Source organism: Nuphar pumila, chromosome 2 (genome assembly GCF_984573655.1).
Source record: "Nuphar pumila chromosome 2, dmNupPumi1.hap1.1, whole genome shotgun sequence".
Taxonomy (NCBI): domain Eukaryota; kingdom Viridiplantae; phylum Streptophyta; class Magnoliopsida; order Nymphaeales; family Nymphaeaceae; genus Nuphar; species Nuphar pumila.
This window is the reverse complement of record NC_143250.1, coordinates 138,833,338-138,854,631: the sequence shown is the minus strand read 5'-3', so window position 1 is coordinate 138,854,631 and position 21,294 is coordinate 138,833,338. Positions and strand designations below refer to the sequence as shown.

General features: G+C 36.2%; 1 protein-coding gene across 1 annotated transcript in view; it reads right to left on the bottom strand.

Annotated features, from left to right (window-relative positions):
- Positions 1 to 1,656: 1,656 nt before the first annotated feature.
- LOC149847306 (Nucleotidylyl transferase superfamily protein) overlaps positions 1,657 to 21,294 on the bottom strand; it is a 33,018-nt gene continuing 13,380 nt past the window's right edge. The window contains exons 11-13 of the mRNA XM_089996926.1: positions 12,978 to 13,084; positions 2,041 to 2,151; positions 1,657 to 1,935 (exon numbers count right to left, since the gene is read on the bottom strand). Coding sequence (XP_089853052.1) covers positions 1,804 to 1,935; positions 2,041 to 2,151; positions 12,978 to 13,084 — 350 coding nt within the window. The 3' untranslated portion in view covers positions 1,657 to 1,803. The remainder of the gene's footprint in view (positions 1,936 to 2,040; positions 2,152 to 12,977; positions 13,085 to 21,294) is intronic.

Here is a 21,294-nt window from a genome sequence, read left to right as displayed (position 1 = left end):
ATCAAGTAAAACCAAACTTTTAAAATTAATTGCAAGATTTTCCTTCACAGATTATTGCAAGAGACCCTGTTATTTAAGTTATGAATAAAAAAAGTGGGTAGATTTTCACTCTTAAAACAAACCAAGCTGCTAGTAACTTGAGATCAGTTCACTTGTTTCCTTTACCACAAGGTCAAAGTTGGGTGTACTCTGCAGTGAGCACTGAGCAGGGGGAACTCAAGGGTTTCATCAACCATAAGTCAAGCTTGAACCCGAATTGCTGTGCTAGTTCAAGTAGGCTTACATAATAATGAAATATTACATTTTTCTTTATAAAAAATTGAATAATGTGTGGACCAATTGAGTGGTATGCATAATTAAATTTAAGTTTAGGATTTCAAATCTTCCTTTATCATTGATTTTTCTTTTTAGGAAAATTTTCAAATATCCCCAAAACGTTTGGGTCTAATTCATACTCACACCAAATGCCCACCAAAGTTTTCTTATTGTTTAATCAAATTACCACAATCATAAACTAGCATTGGATTAACACTAAAGTTTTCTTATTGTAAAAGGTTTATTAACTATAATGATACTTGAACTCTTGACCTCCCTAACAAGAAACAAAACACTAAGCACTACACCTCACAACATGTTGCACTATTATGATATTTGACAGATCAGGTTGACACCTCAAAAAGTTTGTTAAACTAGGCCTCTTGGTATGAGAGATAGAGAGAGGGTTAGGAAGATGAGAAGTCACGATGGAAAAAAATGTTTTATAAAAACTGAGCCTCCTCGCATGGGAAAGGCATGTAGGAGCTTGGTCATTTGAATAGATTTAAAAGAGTTTATTAGAGGCAATTAAAATGAGGTGATTTCATTAACCCAGGTAAACATTTTGGTGGGCATTTGTAAACTCTCAAACGTTTGGTGTGCACATGAATTAGACCCAAACGTTTAGAGGGTATTTGAAAATTTTCCTTTTTGTATTATTTGGAGGAGACTGAGTTTAGTTAAATGTTTGTTTTTCATCTTTGAATTGCAGATGTGTATCCATATAACGTGGGTTCAATTATTTTCTGTTATTTATTTTTTATTAGCATTCCTTTTTAAATAAGCAAGCTTGGAGATAACCGCTCTAGATTTTGAAAAAAAGGACCTCTGAGTTTTGCAACCTAATCATCCAGCTATCTCATTCGATCCTTATCTTTTATCCCTTAATAACAATTTTTTTTAATCAAATGAGCTATAGTCATCTTCAAGCTATAACATAGGGTCAGTTTGGACTTTAGAAAGTGATAATCAGAGAGAAATGGTTGACAAGGATTACTATCTAACCTGTTTGAGGAGGAATTGACAGATTCATAAAAGGAGGCATTCCATATACCTGCCCCGCTAACCCTAGTGGCAGCAGGCCTCCGGAGAACGTTCTGACCCCTTCAACCCAGTTTTGACTCTCACTGTGTGCAGGTACTTTTAACTGTGGTCACCGTAAGGGCTTGGGTGTCGCTGACCCCACCCGGGGTTTATCTCGCGAGGCAAGCCCATTAAGTGACCCGGTTCTCTGCGAGGGTTCATTGTCATCAAAAAGAGTAAAAGGAGGCATTACATGTGTCCTTAGATTCTCTAACATTTTATTGATGTGTGTGTGTGTGAGAGAGAGAGAGAGAGAGATTTCTTCTTTTGTTTGATATTAGTCTTCTATTTGGTCTTCATATGTAATTAAGGATCAGCAGAAGCACATGATATCAATAAAATGGAACACATACTAGAAAAGCAGTATAATTGGCGGCTTTCGTTCTTCACATCTTGAGACATGTTTCAACCATCAGTAGTTTGCTTACTCAGTTTTCCCCTGATTTCTGTGGAAGATATATCCAAACGAAAACTCTCTTCTGGGATTGAGACAAATAAATCCTTCAACTCATCTGGAATTTCAAAATCTTCAAGAACCTGGAGGCAAGATTTTAGCAGGAAACAGAGCACATGCTTAACAATTGAAGCATGAAGAGGGACCTGGTAAATGAATACCAAAATCAACACAGGAAATATATGCACCTTGAAGACACCATCAACATTTCGACCACCAACAAGGAACGTGCACCCATTCCTCTTGCAGCCAACCAGCATCTCCACCATTTTTTCATAAACCCCACCATAATATTTTGGCTGCAGCACAAGATAATTGTAGTGAGAAAGAGTTATATCATTCACTTTTATATCATCTCCCTAATTAAGTTCTGAGTGCTTGCAGAAATGCAATGATCAACATTGCAAAAGAAAGATTATCTCCTAAAAAAAAGACATTACCAAAGAAAGAAGCCCAGAAAGAACAAAATGGATGAAAGCGAGAATGGAGACAGATGAATAGCATGATGAGAAAAATAAGGGAAAACCATGTGTTCCACTACTTCGAATCTCAAACATACAAGGCTACTCCCTTTGTATGACAAGACAAGGTTACTCTCTTCATTCGATAACGAGGAGTAACCACCGTTATGCTTTGAACGTCCTGTTACAGTTGAGAGGTGTCACATTGACTGTCCCTGTTCTGGTGTCCATGGGCTAAAACTCCATGAGTACTCCCCTTGTGCCCACCAAGGATAGTTTCCTGTTGACTTCAACCCAGGGTTACTGGAAGCACCATAGGACCCGGGGAAGCACGAAACGTGCTGCTTTCGAAACGCGCTCAGAAGCGCCATAATTAAATGGGAAGCTTGCTTCCCCTTCTTTTTTTCATTTTCTGTTTTTTTCTACTTATTTTTTCTCTTTTTTTGCTTCCCCCTCGCTTCCGGTTTGCTTCTTAGGTCGCTTCAGGTTTGCTTCTCTTCTTTCTTTCGAGAAGATTCTTGGTTCACTTTTAAGTCGTTCCGCGTTTCCCGCTTCTTAAAATTTTGGAAGTGCCTCGCTTCCCGCTCCCGCTTCTCTACTTTAACCTTGCAGCAAGGGACACACACCCTGTGTATCGAACTATCCTTCAGCTTGAATGCCTTAAACTGACCCACCTCTTGTGGGCACAAGCCTACTCTCTTAGGGTAGAAAACAACAAAGATTTCCCATGGGACACGAGTTAAAGTATTCATTGTATATGTTTATAAACAAAGATGCTCATGTATACTATCAACAGATTCCTTAAACAAGGTGGAAATATTATGAAAAAGTAGTTATATATCTCACACATGCATGCACACAGGCAGAGAGAGAGAGAGAGAGAGATTGTCCTTCAAATTGGTATTGTATCTGAAAAGAGTCATTGCACCCGGATAACTTAGTCATTCATTCAAATTGAGCAGCAAGCATGTCAAACTGCAGGCAAAGGCAACAAAGAAGCTCTTATATATAAAGTCATAGCTTCGTAGATGCATCTAGGGGTGGACATTGGGTTGGGCTGACCCAATTCGGAACCCATTAGGGCCCAACGGGAATCACGAGCTGCCGAAAGCCCGACCCAATAACTATCAGGTCAGGCTAGGCCCAACATTTTTCGGGCTCAGGTCAGGGCAAGCTGACCCAAAAGCCTGAAAGCAAAATTGTAATTTTAATGCTTAAATAGGGAGAAGTGTCCCTTATTTATATGCTTTGAATGAGGGCACACCTCTCTTCATAGATCGATATGGGACTAAAGGTTTATATGAAAACCTTCTCTTTTTTTATATAAGACAGGAAGAATATAAATAGTAAGACATTTATGAAAGAGAGAGCATTAAATGTGTACACACAAAAGAACCTATTCACATATCATCCATATCTGCATTAGTCCCACATCACAGAAGCAAAGAAAGTGAAAGACCCTCCATGAGGAGGAGCCGCCCCCTCCCCCCCCCCCCCCCCTTCATTTTTCAGTGCAACGAGATGGGGTTGGACATTTTTATGTCCGATCCAAGACCCAAAACAGAAATATAATATATATAGTATATAGAACCTAATTTATTTGTTTGTTTTTTATTTTTAAAAAGTTGGATACAAGGGCCCAACTTAGGCCCGGCACCTATGCCCGCGCCCAACCCAATATCATATCGGGTCGGAGCAGGCCCAACATTTGTCAGGCTAGGTCCTCAAAATGAGGCCCGAGCCCGACCCAATTCGGGCCGAATACCAAAGAGCCCATCGAGTACCGAGCCCGTTGGCCACCCCTAGATGCATCTATGAAGAGTAGGCTTAAAAGAGAGAGGAAACTAGAAACTTCATTAACTCTACACAAGAGAGAGTTACATCAGTCCCTAATAGACTATACAAAATATATTTTATAAAATGACCAAAATACCCTTGATATACGTATATTGTATAAATATACATAGATCAGTCAGGTATATATATACATTATTTTAACACTCCCCCTCAAACTTACGGTGAAATCACCGAAAGTTTGCTAAGAAGATACAAGAATATGAGCAGAGGGTAGAAGAAGAGATTTGGTAAAGAAGATCGCAATCTGAAACTTAGACTGAACATATGGCAAAATAATTGTTCCCTTCAAATATTCTTCACGAATATAGTGGCAATTCATCTCAATATGTTTCGTTCGCTCATGAAATGTATGATTACTGGTTATATATATGACGCTTTTGTTACATACGGTGATAAGCAGGTAGTTAGTCATATCAAAGATGTGCCAACCTTGGTTTTTTGCAGTACTTTCTTAGAATAGAAGTGGCTTACTCACCTCATAGTTACTTGTTATCGCAAATTAAGTATGCAGCAGAGATCATCGAACGGTCAAAACTCTCAGATGAAAAACAAGTCAATACTCTAGAGGTCATCAATGCAAAGCTATGTCACACGGACTCGGCTCCAAGGTCGTTGCACCCGTGTCGACACGCACCGACACGGGTGCGACTCGGACTCGGTCAACCCGACCTCAGGTGCGGTCAACGTACCCAAGGTCATTTTGGTCCATTTTTTGATTTTTTTTTTTAAATTCTGGGCTACAGAATTTAAGGAAAAAACCCTGAATCAGGCTTCACAACTCATCACCTGTCCCCTAATGGGCACAACTTTGATCGAGTCTTATATATATATATATATATATATATATATATAGCCGAGTCCCCATATCCAAAATTTTTGAAATTGTGTTGCACCCATGTCGCACCCGCACCCATGTGACATAGATGCAAAGATAAAAAAAGATGATGGAGAACCTCTGAAAGATCCAACTCCATATAAAAAAATGATTAGAGTTTTATCTTATCTCTCTATTACTCGTCCTGATATTTCTCATGCTATTCATTTTGTTAGTCAATTTCAGCATGCTCTCACTACAGTACATATGAGTGCTATAATGATAATTATTAGATATATTAGAAATTCTATTAATTACAGGTATTCTCTTTCCCATTAGAAGTTATTGCATATTTTGATTCTGATTGGGGAGGGGATGTGAATGATAGACGTTCAACCACTGGTTCTTGTATTTTTGTAGGTGATTCTCTAATTTCATGAAAATACAAGCAGCAGAAGGTATCCCTCTCTTTCACTGAAGCAGAGTACCATGTCATCGCGACAACTACTTCTAAATTAGTATGGTTGAGACAATTATTAGAAGATTTGGGAATTCACATTGTAGAACTTTCAACATTATATTGTGACAACAAGAGCACAATATATATTGCAAGCAATCATACATTACATGAAATGACCAAACACATTAAAATGGACTGTCACTACGTACGTAAGAAATTTCTAAAGAAGACCATCACATTGTCATATGTTTTATCTGTGTATCAATTGGCGGACTTCTTCACTAAAGCACTCTCATCACCTAGATTTCACTTCTTAATTGACAAACTCTTGGTTGTTACATCGTGAGTTTGAGGGGGGGTGTTAAGATTGTGTACTGAATATATATATATATATATATATATATATATATATATATATATATATATATATATATATATATAATGTGTGTATTTAAATGTATGTAAACCGAAATACCCATTAGGGGTATTTTGGTCATTTCACATTGTAATAGTGGTCAGCCCATTAGGGCTGACTTTGTCCTTTTTATTTTTTGCTTTTTTGTACTTTATTTTGAGTCTTGGAATTAGAAGATGATGAGACATCTCCAACTAGCTGTTGGAGCTGCCCCCAACGGTCACAAATGTGACCATTGGGAGGCTAGCCCAGCAGCTAGTTGGGCTGCCCCACTCCCCCTCTCTTATTATAAATAGGGGTTCTCCTCTTGTATCTTCTCATGCTTTCTCAAGCATTTTGTAATACAAAACCATTTATTTTTTACTCTCTTAGCCCTTGTGTGGGTGATGTGCATTGATCCATAAGTGGGTCTTTGTGGGTTGGTTATATTCTTGTAAGCCCATAAAAGGCTCTCATTTGCTTTTGTTCTTATTTGATTACACTTAACCACATCAGTTTTGCAGTAACTTGGGCCATAGCTTTGTACTCGGCGTCAGCAGTAGAGAGAGAAACCCTTTGTTGCTTTTTGTTTTTCCATGATATCAAGGAGTTTCAAAGAAAAATACAATCATGTAGTGGAGTGATGGTCTTGAGAGGCTCCTCTAAAGTCTACATCACAATAGGCTCTCACTCAAGCTCTGCTGATGAAGAGAAAAATAATGCAAGGCTCATGGTACATCTAATATATTTGATGATTAGTAATACTGCTGCAAGATGAGTGGACCGAGGATCACTCATAAATTGAATCACCACATGAACTACAAAGGTGATATCAGGTGTGGATATGGTCAAGTATATCAAACTCCCAACCAACTACCAATATATACTAGATCTTCTAGAATCTCACCATCTGAATGCTTCAATTTAAATTAGCTTTCATGGGAGTATCAGTTAAAATGTATGCATATACATATATATATATATATATTGTATTAGCCCACCTGGGGCATTTTGGTAATTTTATCCTTTGTAATAGGGACTGTCCACTAGGGGCAGTTTTAATCTTTTTTATGTATTTATTTTTAGTTTTTGTGTCTTTTTCACATTATGTAAGGGCACAATGGTTGGGATGCTCCCAACATCTCCTGGGAGCTCCCCAAGGCCTCTCTCTTGTGTATAAATAGGGGCTTCTCCCTTCTCTTGTATTGAGTACTTTTCCTAAGCATTCTATTCGATAAAGATGATATTTTTCATATTTGTGTGTTATTGTTTTGACTCTTTGAAGTATTGTATTGTTATGTTCTTTATTGGACTTGTAATAGTACTTGTGCACTTTGTATTTGTTTTTATGCATATTTCATTACATGGTATCAGAGCCAAGACATTTTTCTTGGTATTTTTTACCTTTTTGGGTCTTGAGATTCTTTGGATCGAGTTTGTATCTTAAATCTTTAATTTTACTTGAGTTGTATATCTCATGCACTATTCATGAGAAAGCACTCATTTTTTTATCGTTGAAAAATTATGTTATTTTTGTTAAAACAAAATCTTTAAATGCTTTTCAAATTTATTTTTGGATTTATTTTTTAAATGTTTTATCAGGTTTATAATATTCATTTGGTCTTGTAAAATGATATTTATATATGTGTATGTTTTTATGAGATCTAGTTTGAATCTTAGGTTTTTAAACTCTCTTTATTTAATATGTATGTATATGATCTAGTATTCTTGAGCATGTGTTTTTGGCACTTAGATGCTTTATTTGAACACTTCATGGTTATAAATGTCAAAACATGTTCTCATGTATGATTTTAAATTTACTGTGTTTTTTTTGTTATATTGGAGTTTACTTTGTTTTTTTAATATTGTAAATATTTTAAAATGATTTGAAATCTTTATCTTAAAATGGTTGTGTCATTCAAAAGTATGATTTTATGAGTTTTTGCTTAACTTGTGTTTGAATCTCTTTGATGCATTCTTATGTGAAATATAGAATATTTTATGTAGTATTAAAGATTTTATGTGGTAAAGGTCATAGTGATCATGGATATCTTATTATTTTGAAATTTGAATAAATGATTTTTCATACTGATATATGATCCTTGTGCACTTGTGATTGTCTAAAATACACATTGATGAATGAGTTTGTCTATTTGTACATAAGGAATTGAGCATGATTTCTTCATACAAAACTTGTTCCTTTATGGGAATTATGCAGTTATCCTTGTGGAATTTATGTTGAACTCATATAAGGTTTATGAATGCTTTTTAAGTGTGTTTTTTAAAATTATTAAAAATATTCATGTTATTGTGTGTTCTCTTGTTGGCCTTTTCAATGTTCCTTGTGATTGTGCTTATTTGAAAGGTTGTTTTATTGCACTTGAATGGTTTGTGCCTTGTGATTGTGATATTTCTTAGACTCGTGGCTCCTTAGTAAACGTTATCTTATATGTTTTTACATCGTGTTACCTCGCATGAGATTAGAAATGATGTGATTAGTGAAGAGCAATCCCATTGTGACAAAAATTACTTACAATATTCTAGGTGTAGTGTTCCTAAATCTCCATGTGCACTTGAAAAATATTTTGATCAACATGAAGGGAAATCAAGAAGATCATCTAGAACTCCCAAGCAGCCAAAAAAGATTGTCTTATGAATCCTTTTCATCTAAGTATAAGTGTTGTATTGCATTAATTCATTCCTATGTAGAACTTTCAACCTATGTTCAAGCCAAGGGACATTCCGAGTGGGTAGAAGTCATGAGAGTACAGTTAAAAGCTTTAGAGAAAGCAAACACTTAGACACTTCAAGACATTCCACGGGGCAAGAAACCTATAGGTTGTAGGTAAGTAATACAAGGTGAAAACTAAGAGTGATGGGACCCTAGAGAGGTATAAATTCAAATTAGTTGGCAAGGGATATTTTCAATAATATGATAAAGATTATGAAGAAACCTTTGCTCCGGTCGCTAGGATGACCATTGTTAGAACCTTAGTAGGCGTAGCCTTTGTTAGAAAATGACCTATATACCAAATGGATGTAAAAAATGTCTTCCTTAATGGAAATTGAGTTAAAGAAGTGTACATGGACGCGCCTCCTGGTGTGAACACACAACTTTGTTTGTTAAGAAAATTGATGCGAGTATTGTCATTCTACTTCTGTATGTGGCCGATATGATCAGTCATTTCAAAATGGATTATTACTATGTTCGAGAAGAGTATATTCAAGGCAACATTGATCTACCCTACATTACATCGAAATATCAATTGTCAAATTTCTTCACCAAACCTCTCTCGGTTCCTAGGTTTCACTTCCTTCCTGACAAACTTTTAGTCATTATACCGTAAGTTTGAGGGGGAGTGTTAAAATGTGTATATATATAATATCCTTTTTGTATTTTATTTTTCCTTTTCCTTCTTTTTTTGTATTTTCTATAGTCAACAGGCTGTTGACTAGCTGTTAGATAACAGCTAGAAAACTAACCTTTAGTCTAACAGCTAGATCTAGCTGTTAGACTGACACAATTTAGCATCTAGAAATCTAGCTGTTAGAACCAGTCTAGCAGCTAGCTTTTGCTCCCTCTTGTATGTATAAATAAGGGGTGTTTACCCCATTGTAGGTATTCTTCATGCATACAATGATCAATCCATAAAATGATATTTTTTATATTGTGAGCCTTCTTTGTGTGTGCCCTTTGTGGGTTTTGTGAGTATGCCCTTAGTGGCCACTTTTTGTCGTTGTCCATTTTGATTTTTGGTGGACACTTTGTCCGTGATTGAAGGTTCTTGGTTCTTTACACAAAATACCACTGCTATTCAACTGTTATCAAGATATTTCAAAATCTTGATGCAAATTAGTCAAGCAATCACCAATCTTAGTCAAGATCAGTCTATCCTACCCCAAACAATCAAGAATGATTGTTGTAATCACCACATGACGATCAGATTACCGCCTGCTATAAGGCCATTGAAACTTTGATAGAACTCAACCCAATCACCATAAACTTCACCCAAATCAATTCCAATAAGGTTCTTGCACAAAAACAACCCAAAATACTGCCAATTTCAGTGACTAAACCCCCAAAACTACACAAAAAAAAGCACAAACACACTACCAAATCCCCAATTTCCAAGGTAATGGCTGCATAAAAACAACACCAATCAAGAGCCACGATATACAGTTTATAGCACGACTACTGCAAGAAAATCAACAAGAAAGCTGATATAACCCAACACCAATCATATTCCTTATCGGTGAGTGAACTGATACCAAAATTTAGTAAAAACACTCTCAAAATTCTTTGCAGAAAGGCAATGTCAGTCACAACAGTCAAACTAACCATCAATAGTCTGAACTAACAAAATACTACACTTTTATGACCATTATGACAGTTCGATATAGTCAATACCCATGAGATGATAGTCACCCCAAAACTTCATTACCGCTTGACCAAATCACCATAGATGACACCCAAACTGGTTTCAATCAATTGCCAACTCAAAAACGACCCAAACATAGCCAATGTCAACTAACTAAAACCACTGATTGGCTAAGAATGCACAGATTTTTCAAATCTCAATCCTTAATCAAGAAAATAATAAAAAAATCATAGAAAATACAATACTACCCCAATTCAATGGAATTCTAAAATCAAGATCTACCAAAGCCCTATATTACCCAAAGAATCTCCAACATTTATACAGATGTCATCTTCTTGGCATGCAAAACAAGGCAGGATCAGATTGACTGAAAATGGAGTTTCACTCCTTTCCCCTCCAAATGACCAAATCAAAGCTCCCTTTTAGTTATGATATGACTTTGGTACCATATACATGTTAAAATGTATGCATATATAGTTAACTTATATATATATATATATATATATATATATATATATATTATTTCTTTATTTATGTTCTCTGGTGGACAACGATGAAGAAAGGTGTTTCTCTCAAGTACATTAGTATAATTAAAGATATGTATGAAGGAGTAGTAACCAATGTCCGCACTGTGGAGGGGTGACAACTAATTTTCCTATAACGGTTGGGTTACATCAAGGATCTGCTTTAAGCCCGTTTCTATTTGCTATAGTGATGAATGAGCTTACGAGATCAATTCAAGAAAATGTGTTGTGGTGTATGTTGTTTGCTGATGATATTGTTTTGATCGATGAGTCTAGAGCTAGGGTTAATGCAAAGTTAGAATTATGGAGACATACATTGGAAGCAAGAGGTTTTAAGTTGAGTAAGAGTAAGACAGAATATATGGAATGTCGGTTTAGTAAGCAACGAAGTAGTGATGGGAGTGTAGTGAAGCTTGGTGAGCAAGAAGTACCGGTGGATGATTGTTTCAAATATTTGGGATCTATCATTCAAAAGCACGGAGAAATTGATGGAGATGTAAATCATAGGATAAAGGTTGGATGGATGAAATGGAAAAGTGCAACTGGAGTGTTGTGCGATCGTAGAATGCCATTGCGGTTGAAGGGAAAGTTTTATAGGACGACTATTAGGCCCGCTTTACTATATAGTACAGAATGTTGGTCTGCCAAAAAACATCATATTCAAAAAATGAGTGTAGCTGAGATGCATATGCTTAGATGGATGTGTGAAAATACAATAAAAGATAAGATTCAGAACGAGGAGATACGTTTCAGAACGAGGAGATACGTAAGAAGGTAGGCGTTGCACCCATTGAAAATAAGATGAGAGAGAATCGTTTACGGTGGTTTGGACATATTCGGCGAAGGCCTATTGATGCTCCAGTTAGAAGGATGGAGAAATGAGAAAATATATTAGTTAAAAGAGGTCGGGGTAGGCCTAGGAAGACTTGGATGGAGATGATAGGAAAGGATATGAATGCTTTGAACCTCACCGAGGACATGACATTGGATAGAAATGATTGGAGAAGGATTCATGTGGAAGACCCAGAATGATTTTTTTTTTGGTTCATATCGCCGACCCCAATTGTTTTGGGATGAAGGCGTAGTTGTTGTATTTATTTATGTTTCTTGTATTGGTGCACCAGTGGCATTTGGTAATTTTACCTTTTGTAATGGGGACTGTCCACTAGGGACAGTTCAGTCTTTTCTATATTTATTTTTTATTTTTCCTTTTTTTCCTTTTTACATTGTGTAAGGGCTTATTGGTCAAATGACCATAGAGCTGTTGGGAGCTCTCAACGATTCTTGGGAGCTCCCCAAGGCCTCTCTTTGTGTATAAATATGGGCTTCTCCCCTCTCTTGTATTCAATGCTTCTCTTAAGCATTTGTGCTCAATAAAGCCTATATTTTTTATATTCTTGTGGTCTTCTTTTGACCCTTTGGAGTTGTGTATATGTACATTGAGATTGTGTAGTGCCTTAGTGGTTGTGTATTGTCCTTTATTGGATTTGTAATAGTGCTTGTGCACCTTGTATTTATTTTTCTGCATAGTTCATTACAATACAAAGTTACAAACTCAGCTTTATGGATAAATCCATGGAGAGCACGTACAAAAGAGAAAGGAAACTAGAAATCTCATTAATTCTAAACAAGAGAGAGTTACAATAGGAGCTAACTTCCCTACTCCTCAACTAACAGACAAAAACTGTCGATTTTACAATAAATAATAAAAAAGTACAAGAATACCCCTATAAATAATAAAATGTACAAGAAAAAAGGGTAGTGCGCACAATAATGATACATCCATTATATTTCTCAACATCTTACATACTCATGAATCCCAGTTTATGTCTTTACTTTGGCTGGTGGCAGCCATTGGTTTCATGGTTCACAATTGTAAGATTGCACATGCCCCTTTTTTCAGTTTCTTAAATAGGTGGCCCCCCATTTGTGCCTTCGAAGAGAGAATTTTTACCAAAGTTGAAGAATGTTGGATCAATGCATAAAGCTATCCACAGAAGATGAGAAAAATTACTCAAGTTCCATAAAAAAATTGGAAACAAATTCACCACCTCATTATAAAGAGACTGTAAAATTGGGGATATAGGTAGATTATTGCTACCATGTGCATATTAAGCTAAAAATCCCTCGTGTCTAAGGAAATTTTTGGCAAGAACCAGGCAAATGCGAACCCAACACTCTATTCGGCTCCACTCCTGAGCAGAACTATTTTCAAGAGGATAAAGAAACAACTTACATTAATGAGCCTTGCTGCAGTGTCTGCACCAATTACAAAGACACCCCCAGGAAAAAGCTCAGCCTTCTTGTAAAAGTATGGTTGGTTAGATATAATCACTGTTTTTCCTGCCACAACAGAAACATGATTGGAAAATTTATAACATAACAATCAAAAACTTAATAAAGTATGGGTACTTCAAGGCAATATTGCTTAATTTATTAAGAATTTTTAGGAATGCAAATTAGTCTTGCATTTGGCACGCACACCACAAGTCAACAACCAAAGATCCAAAAAAAAAAGACCTTGAAGAAGCTTATTGGAGATGGAACTTTTGGAGAGCTTAATCCTGAACGGTTGTTTCACAAAAAAATAGCATCAGATATCTCATTGAAGTAATTCAGCAAATACTGGCATGCATATGCCAAGATATGGCATCAAGACAAGCAAGCATTATAATACTTCAGGAACAACCAAGAGATAAGGACTGATCTACGGTTTGTCCTATACACAAAAGATATATCAGAAATCAGATATGGGTTGAGCCTCAAACACATTAACCAAGAAAAGAGGAGAGAAGAAGAATTAGGGCTGCAGCCTTCCCACATTGAGTCTCTTTTCTTAATGTGGGTTCCATTGGTTACAAATACTTATAGTACAGCCAATTTTACATTAGGACAATAATACCCTTAAACAAATAAAACATACAAGAGAGTGGAAAAGGGTAATACGGTCCAGCACACATAGAAAGGAAAATACAAATATCGGACCAGATCTGGTCCAGAATCATCACGTTCCAACAACTTCCCTCAAGTTGTACGTGTCTATCACCATAGAACTTGAATTTGAGTAACCAAAACCTGCACTTTGACAGCCCTTTTTTAAATAGATCTGCAATCAGAAACTCAATGTTAACGAACCTTGCTTGTAGTTCTTCATCCTCAATTTTGATTCTGATGAAATGTTGATCAACCTCAATATGTTTTGTGTGACCATGATAGACAAGATTTAAAGATATCTTTATTGCACTCTGATTGTCGCAAAATATAGTGAACTTGGGAATCCTTTCTCCCACATCATTCAGCAAATATCTGATCCAAGCCAATTCTGACGCAACTGTTGCCATGGATCTATATTCTGCCTTTGTGCTTGATCTAGCCACAGCCTTTTGTTTCTTACTGAACCAAGAAACAAGATATCCATTAATGTATATACAATAACCAGAAACTGACCTGCGCTCATTTGGATCTCCTGCCCAATCAACATCAGAAAAGGCCTTAACAACTAATATACCTTTATTCTCACGTTTTCGGTATTTTAAACCATCACCCAGGGTTCCTTTAAGATATCTCAGAATTCGCTTTACAACTTGCATATGGACATTTTTAGGCTGATGCATGAATTGTGATACTTGATTCACAGCATAAACAACATCTGGTCTAGTGAAAGTCAAATATTGTAAACTACAAAAAAATGCTTCTAAATTCAGCAAGATTCTAGTATGGCTCGCCATCAAACATGCTAAGTTTCTGATGAATTAGACAAGGAGTTAGCAATGGTTTACACTCAGCCATACATGTTTTCTTCAACAGATCAATAGTGTACTTATGTTGAGTCATAATTAATTTATTCTCCTTTCTGTCAACTTCAACACCAAGAAAATATTTCAGCACCCCTAAATCTTTCATTTTGAACATTTTGTTTAGGAGGTCTTTCACCGATTGGATATGTGAATCTGAATTACCTGTGACAATTATGTCATCCAAGTATATGAGAAGAATAGTAACGAAGTCCTTACCTTTGTAAATGAACAGAACATGATCCAAACGTAACCGACAAAAACCATGTTTTTGAATCTCAGAAGAAAAACTTTCAAACCAAGAACGAGATGCTTGTTTGAGCCTATAAATTGCTCTCTTCAATTTGCATACATATTTCTTAGCATCATTTTCAGCATACATTGACGGTTGCTCCATATATACTTCTTCCTTGAGCTCTTCATGTAGAAAGGCATTCTTGATATCGAGTTGACTTAGGGACCATCCATTATTTACAGCTAGGGATAAAAGTATCTGAATTGTCCCCATTTTAACAACCGGGCTGAATGTTCCTTCATAATCAAGACCACATTCCTGTGTAAAACCTTTTGCCACTAAGCGAGCCTTGTATCTGTCAATGTGTAATACATTTATTTCTTCATTCATTGCCTCTATCCAACGCTTATTTTGATAAGCTTCAATGAATGATCTAGGTTCAACTTGCTTTTGAATTTCTGTCAAGAAAATCTGGTGATCTATACTGAAGTTTTCATAACTTACCCACCTTTGAATTGGATTTCGAACCCTGGCCGACTTTCTAATATCGGCCCATGGAGAGATGTGACAATTTGATTTTCATAAGGTTGTTGATCCTGTTGTTCAGTTTCCATTTGATTTAATCTTGACCTTCTTTGGTATACCATACCATCTTTATATCAAACAGGACGTGCCTCCACATTTGATCATGCATAATTTTATGCATATTCTTTACACGTTTATGTGCATGATTAAGTTCGAAAAGTGACTAATAATGCTTGTTTGTTAGGAGATTTACTAATTTTAATTAAAAAGAAAAATGAGCAAATCTGTGCCCATTTGAGTTTTTCTTTAGTAAAGTGCAACAAGTTTTTAGAAAATAGTTTTTGAAAATGAAGGTATTTTGAATTTCTTAAAAATTTGTGGGGTTGTTAGAAAATATATATTTTTAGACTCTAACCCTAGTTTTCTCTTTAAATAGAATTAAGAGAGAAGAGGGGGTGTCTTTCTCTTCTTGAGATTCATGCCCCCTCCTCCCTCTCTCTCTCTTCTCTCTCTCCTCCAGCCGGCTTCCTGCCCCTTTCTTCTTCTTCTTCTTCTTCTTCTTCTTTTCTGCTTGCGCTTGTCGTCGTTGGTTTCTTCTTGTCCCCATTATCGGAGGCACATGCAAGATCGGAGAAAGGCCACTTCTTCTCAACCCGTCCGTCGGAGACAAACCGCAAGGTAAGTCTCTTCTCCCTCAGTTCTTTAGTTTAAATCTATATTATGGGAGCGAATATATAAAATCGCGTATTAGCATTGCATATAATATAGGGTATTTTCTGCAGTTTTATTGCATGTAGAATAGCGTAATTTTTATTTCAAGAATCATATATTTAGTTTTTCTTTCATAGTGTAAGACGTTTTAATTTTTCTTTGAATACACGTTGCTGGGGGTTTGACTTGCGTGAGAGCAGGATCAGAACTGTCAGTGTTGACAGATCTGGTCGCTCAATTGAGTGATGCTATACTGATCCGATCGGATCCTGATCACATCCGAATAGGTGCAGCAGCCTTCTTTTATCTAGCATTGAGCGAGTTTGGTGGATCTGTGCATACAAGACACTGCATATCAATTTTTTTTATCAGATCCATTGCCACAGTAGATTTGATCAAGCATATAAAAAACGCAGATTGGCTAGGCTGAAACGCGTGATTTTTAAAGCACGCACATCAGCGTGATTTCAGATCACACGTCCAGTCTGTTTACGCAGTTTTCATGAGCCAGACATGCAGTCGTTGATCAAGATTCAGATCAGACCCGAAAATCTGATTTGTTGAAATCAGTGCATGCATGCTATATCGATTTTTATATGCTGTTTTTTTAGCAGATCAAAAGCAAACTCCACCTCTGTTGTATCACGTCTAGCGTGAGCTGCAGATCACGATCTTCATTTGACCAGATCAGCCGGCACTCTTAGCAGATTGTTAGTTCAGCAGAGCATGCACACGCGTGTGAGCACACTCCATGTTATCAGAGTCATTCACGCTGATCACGACTTTTTTTAGAACCCACAGAATGTGAGTTTTGTTCATTTAGGCTGTCTTGAAATTTGTTAGTTCTATTAGTTGAATCTTTCATTGCAGTATAGATTAGGTTTTCGGCTTCCTTTGTGTAGTTAGATTGTCTTACGTTCTTTACTCGGTGTTAGTTAGTGAGATTGTTCCAATAAATTGTCTTGTAGTTAGTTAGTAGTTTAATACCTCTTAGTTTAGGAGATAGATTCTTTTGTTTTGCTACATAGTTAGTAGTTAATTTATTTTTATACTTGTTATAGTTAGAATTGATTTAGTTTATTCTTTGCAACTAACTTTCATTGTGCTAGAAATTGCATCCATTTTGTTTTCCTTGTTTTGGGTTTTTCTTTTTTTTTTATGTTTTGCAGACGGTTTCTTTTGAAAGATAAGAGCGTGTTAGCGAAAGGCCGTACACGCTTTACGAAAAGAATGCTAGATCGTGAGGAAAAGAATCCATGCAGATTTTTTCCTTTATTTTTATTTTTTTTAGGCTAGAGTGCCATTTATTTTAAGTTAAATTGTAATAAGGCCTTTTATTTTTTAGCCCTCTCCAGAGGGTAACTCTTTTAATTAGTTAATTATTCTTTTTATTTTATTGAAAGGCAATAAAGATTGTAATTGTTTGGGGTACAAAAGTTGTTAAACCCGTTCCCTGAGTTCGACCCGGACTTCACCATTTGTGTGAGCCGATTTTTATAATTTGATGCATGGTTTACACGAATGATTTTATTGAAAAACATCTTTTAAAAATGCTTTATTAAAAAAGTTGCATCAGTATTCTCTGTACTTGAGGTGACACCATCAATATTAACTGGATTATCACTAATATCTCCTGTATTTTGCTAAGTTGAATCAGGTGATATAAAGTCTTAAAGTATTCGATCACCATTGGCAAAAAGATCATTGCTCAACCAGGGCTTTAGTATTCTTTCTCTTGAATATCACTTTCAAGATTTCTAGCAATGGGCTGAAATGATAATTCATCAAAAACAACATTTCTGGAAACACGAATGCACTTTTTGTTGATATCAAAACACCTATAACCTTTGTGATAATCAGAATATCCAATAAATTTACAAATGTTAGCCTTTGGGTCAAATTTGCTTCTAAGACTATCATTAATATTAACACAACAAGTGCAGCCATAAGCTCGAAAACAGTTATAATCAGGATACTTTCTATATAAGACATATAATGGAGAATTGAAGTCAAGTAGTTTCATTGGAAGACAATTTATAACATATATTGTTGAATGAAAGGCCTTTGTCCATAACCAAAGGGGAACTTTTCCTTCGTGCATCATTGTCAAAGCACTCTCAAGTATATGGCGTTGCTTTCTCTTAGCAATCCCATTTTGTTGAGGGGTATAAGGGCATGAAACCCTTCGTGTAATTCCGTTATGCTAGAAATAGTCTACAAATTCCTTCGATGAATACTAGCCGCCTCCATTACTTTGGAAGTTAATAATAGAAGCAGCAAAATGATTTTTGACGATGATATGGAACTTACGAAATATTTGGAATACTTCAAGTTTATGTTTCATGAAATAGATCCACGTAAACCTAGAGTAATCATCAATGAAGGTAACATAATATCGAGAGCCAAAAGAAGAACTAACAAGAGCAGGCCCCCAAACATCAGAATAAACAATCTCAAACAATTTAGAGGCTCTTTTATTAAGAATATTAAAAGGTAAAACATGACTTTTTTACAGTTGGCAACTAGGACAAAGAGAATCAATAATTTCAAAACTAAGACTTTGTTTAGGAATTAAATTGTCTAAAACTAACTTTTCAATAAAAGGACGACTACAATGAGCTAACCGATTATGCCAAACATTTAGCTTTTTTTTTGGATAAGAAACAAGATTCAGAAACAATCTTCATTGCAAGGGCGGTCAATACTTGAGAAGGTCGTTCTCTAAAGATGTACATGTTACCAACACGTTCTCCCTCAGCGAACGTCTTCTTCATGTAAAGATCCTTGACATATATAGAAAGAGTAAAAATAACACAAAGATTAGAATGATCGACAAGTTTGGAAACAAAAACAAGGTTCTTTGTAATATTGGGAACTAATAAAACATTAGATAGATTAAGAGTATTAAAATGGGAAAGAGGTATGGAAGAATTTCCAATATGTGATATTAGATGGCGAGTATCATCTCCTATAATTATACTACACTTTCCAAAATAAGGAACCAACATAGAAAGCTTACCCTCATCTCCTGTGATATGGCTAGCAACTCCAGAATCAATATACCAAACTCTTTGATCATTCTGCTTCAAATTCAACCCAGAAATTGCTGCTAGAAGTAAAAATTTAGATCAGGTTTTGATTGTGACGGTCAGTCACTCACTTGTTGTCCTTTATTGTTTTGAATTCTGTTTTGAGTCTTTTGACCAAAAAACTGATTATTTTGTTTGTTGTACCAGCAGTGAACTTTAATATGTTCAGGCCTTTTACAGAGGAAACAAGTGGGTGGACCACGTCCCTGGGGTAACGAGCTGCGACTACCCTGGGGTCCTGCAAAAGATGGTACATCAAGAAGAGGTAACAAACGGCGATCTTCATTGCCTCCCTGGTTCCCTGCACGACCACGACCTCTATTTCATATCCATCCTCCCCATAATCTTCCACGGTTGACATTAGTACAGAGGACTTCATAAGATTTTGTATTAACATTCTCATCCATCATCATCTTCAGGATATTCTCATATCCAAGAAGCTTGGCTTTCGTAACATCCAACTTGGGTAACTCATCATGCCCTTGTAGAGTAGTGGAGATGATATGATATTCTGGACCAAGGCCAATAATAAATTGTTCCACAATCTCTTTTTCAGGTATGTCTGCACCCACTAACGCAAGCTGGTCTGTAATATGTTTCATCTTGTTGAAGTATTCTATAATGCTCATTGTTCCTTTCTTCAGGCCATGAAACTGTCTTCAGAGATTCATGATGTGTGCCTCAGAAATTTGAGAATATGTATGGGCAAGGTGCGCCCATAACTGTCCAGCAGTGCAGTTATCAGGAATTCCAAAAAGTACCCCCCTGCGACAATGTTGATGTAATGTATGCAACAAGGGCTTGATCCCTTTTCATCCACAGAATATATTATGTATTCCGAATTGTAGTGGTAGACACCACAACCCCTTTCTCATATTGTTGTTCCTGGATCACATTTTGAGGTGGGATCGAAATTGATCCATCAAGGTGACCTAAAAGATCATGACTCCGAATGAAAGGAATTATTTGGCGTTTCCAGGTGAGAAAATTAGAATTTGTTAACTTTTCATACACAAGTTGGCCAAGGAAATTGGCAGATAAAAGATTAGAAGTGGAATCCATGAGTGAAGAATGCAGGGAAATAAAACAAGATCAAAGAATACAACAGGAATTTCAATATGTTGACGTCAGATCAAACAGTTTTTTTTACGTCGGATCTGATCGAAAATAAGGAACGATTCCTGAATCTAATTCAAATCTGATTGTCGACAGTTCTGAATCAGTTTTCTTCAACAAATATTGTAAATTTTAATTCAGATCTGATTGACATCAGATATGATCAACAACGAATACCGATCTTGAATCTTGATTCAGATCTGATCAACCACAAATGTCGATCTTTGAAGAAAGAGGAGGAAGAAGAAACCAAGAACAAAAGGAAGAAATAAGATCTGAGAAGAAATAAGAAGGAAGAGGAACCGACAGGAAGAAATAAAAGAAGAAGAGGGAGAGACAAAGATCAAATGATCAATTTAGTCACCTTTGACGAAGCAATAGCGATCCCGATCAAGTATGCTCTGATACCATATTAGAAATCAGATTTGGGTTGAGCCTCAAACACGTTAACCAAGAAAAGAAGAGGAGAGAAGAAGAATTAAGGCTGCAGCTTTCCCAAGTTGAGTCTCTTTTCTTAACGTGGGTTCTATTGGTTACAAAGACTTATAGTACAACCAATTTTACATTAGGACAATAATACCCTTAAACAAATAAAACATACAAGAGAGTGGAAAAGGGTAATACGGTCCAGCACACATAGAAAGGAAAATACAAATATCGGACCAGATCTGGTCCAGAATCATCACACTCTGACAGGATATATATAAGGTCGACTTAAACATGAAGAAAAAGAGGAAAATTATCTAACCTCTGGCCTTTGACTACATAAAAGACACAAAGGAGGCTAAACCTAAACCTAAAAAATCATAAAAATGCTCTCTTAAGACATTATACATGCATGATATATACATGCATGATACATATTCAAGTATAATCTTCACAGTGCAAAAGTTCAACTGACATCTGCCTCCATGATGAAAGTCAAAAACACAAGAAAACTGAAAGACGGCAACATTTAAATAAATATTTCACCAACAGTAATCAATCTAAATAGACATAGCTGAAATATTAAACTTACTAGGCATCTCAGGGATGAAGAAATACAATAAATCTAGCAACTTTTTTATGAGGTTCAAAGTTGGT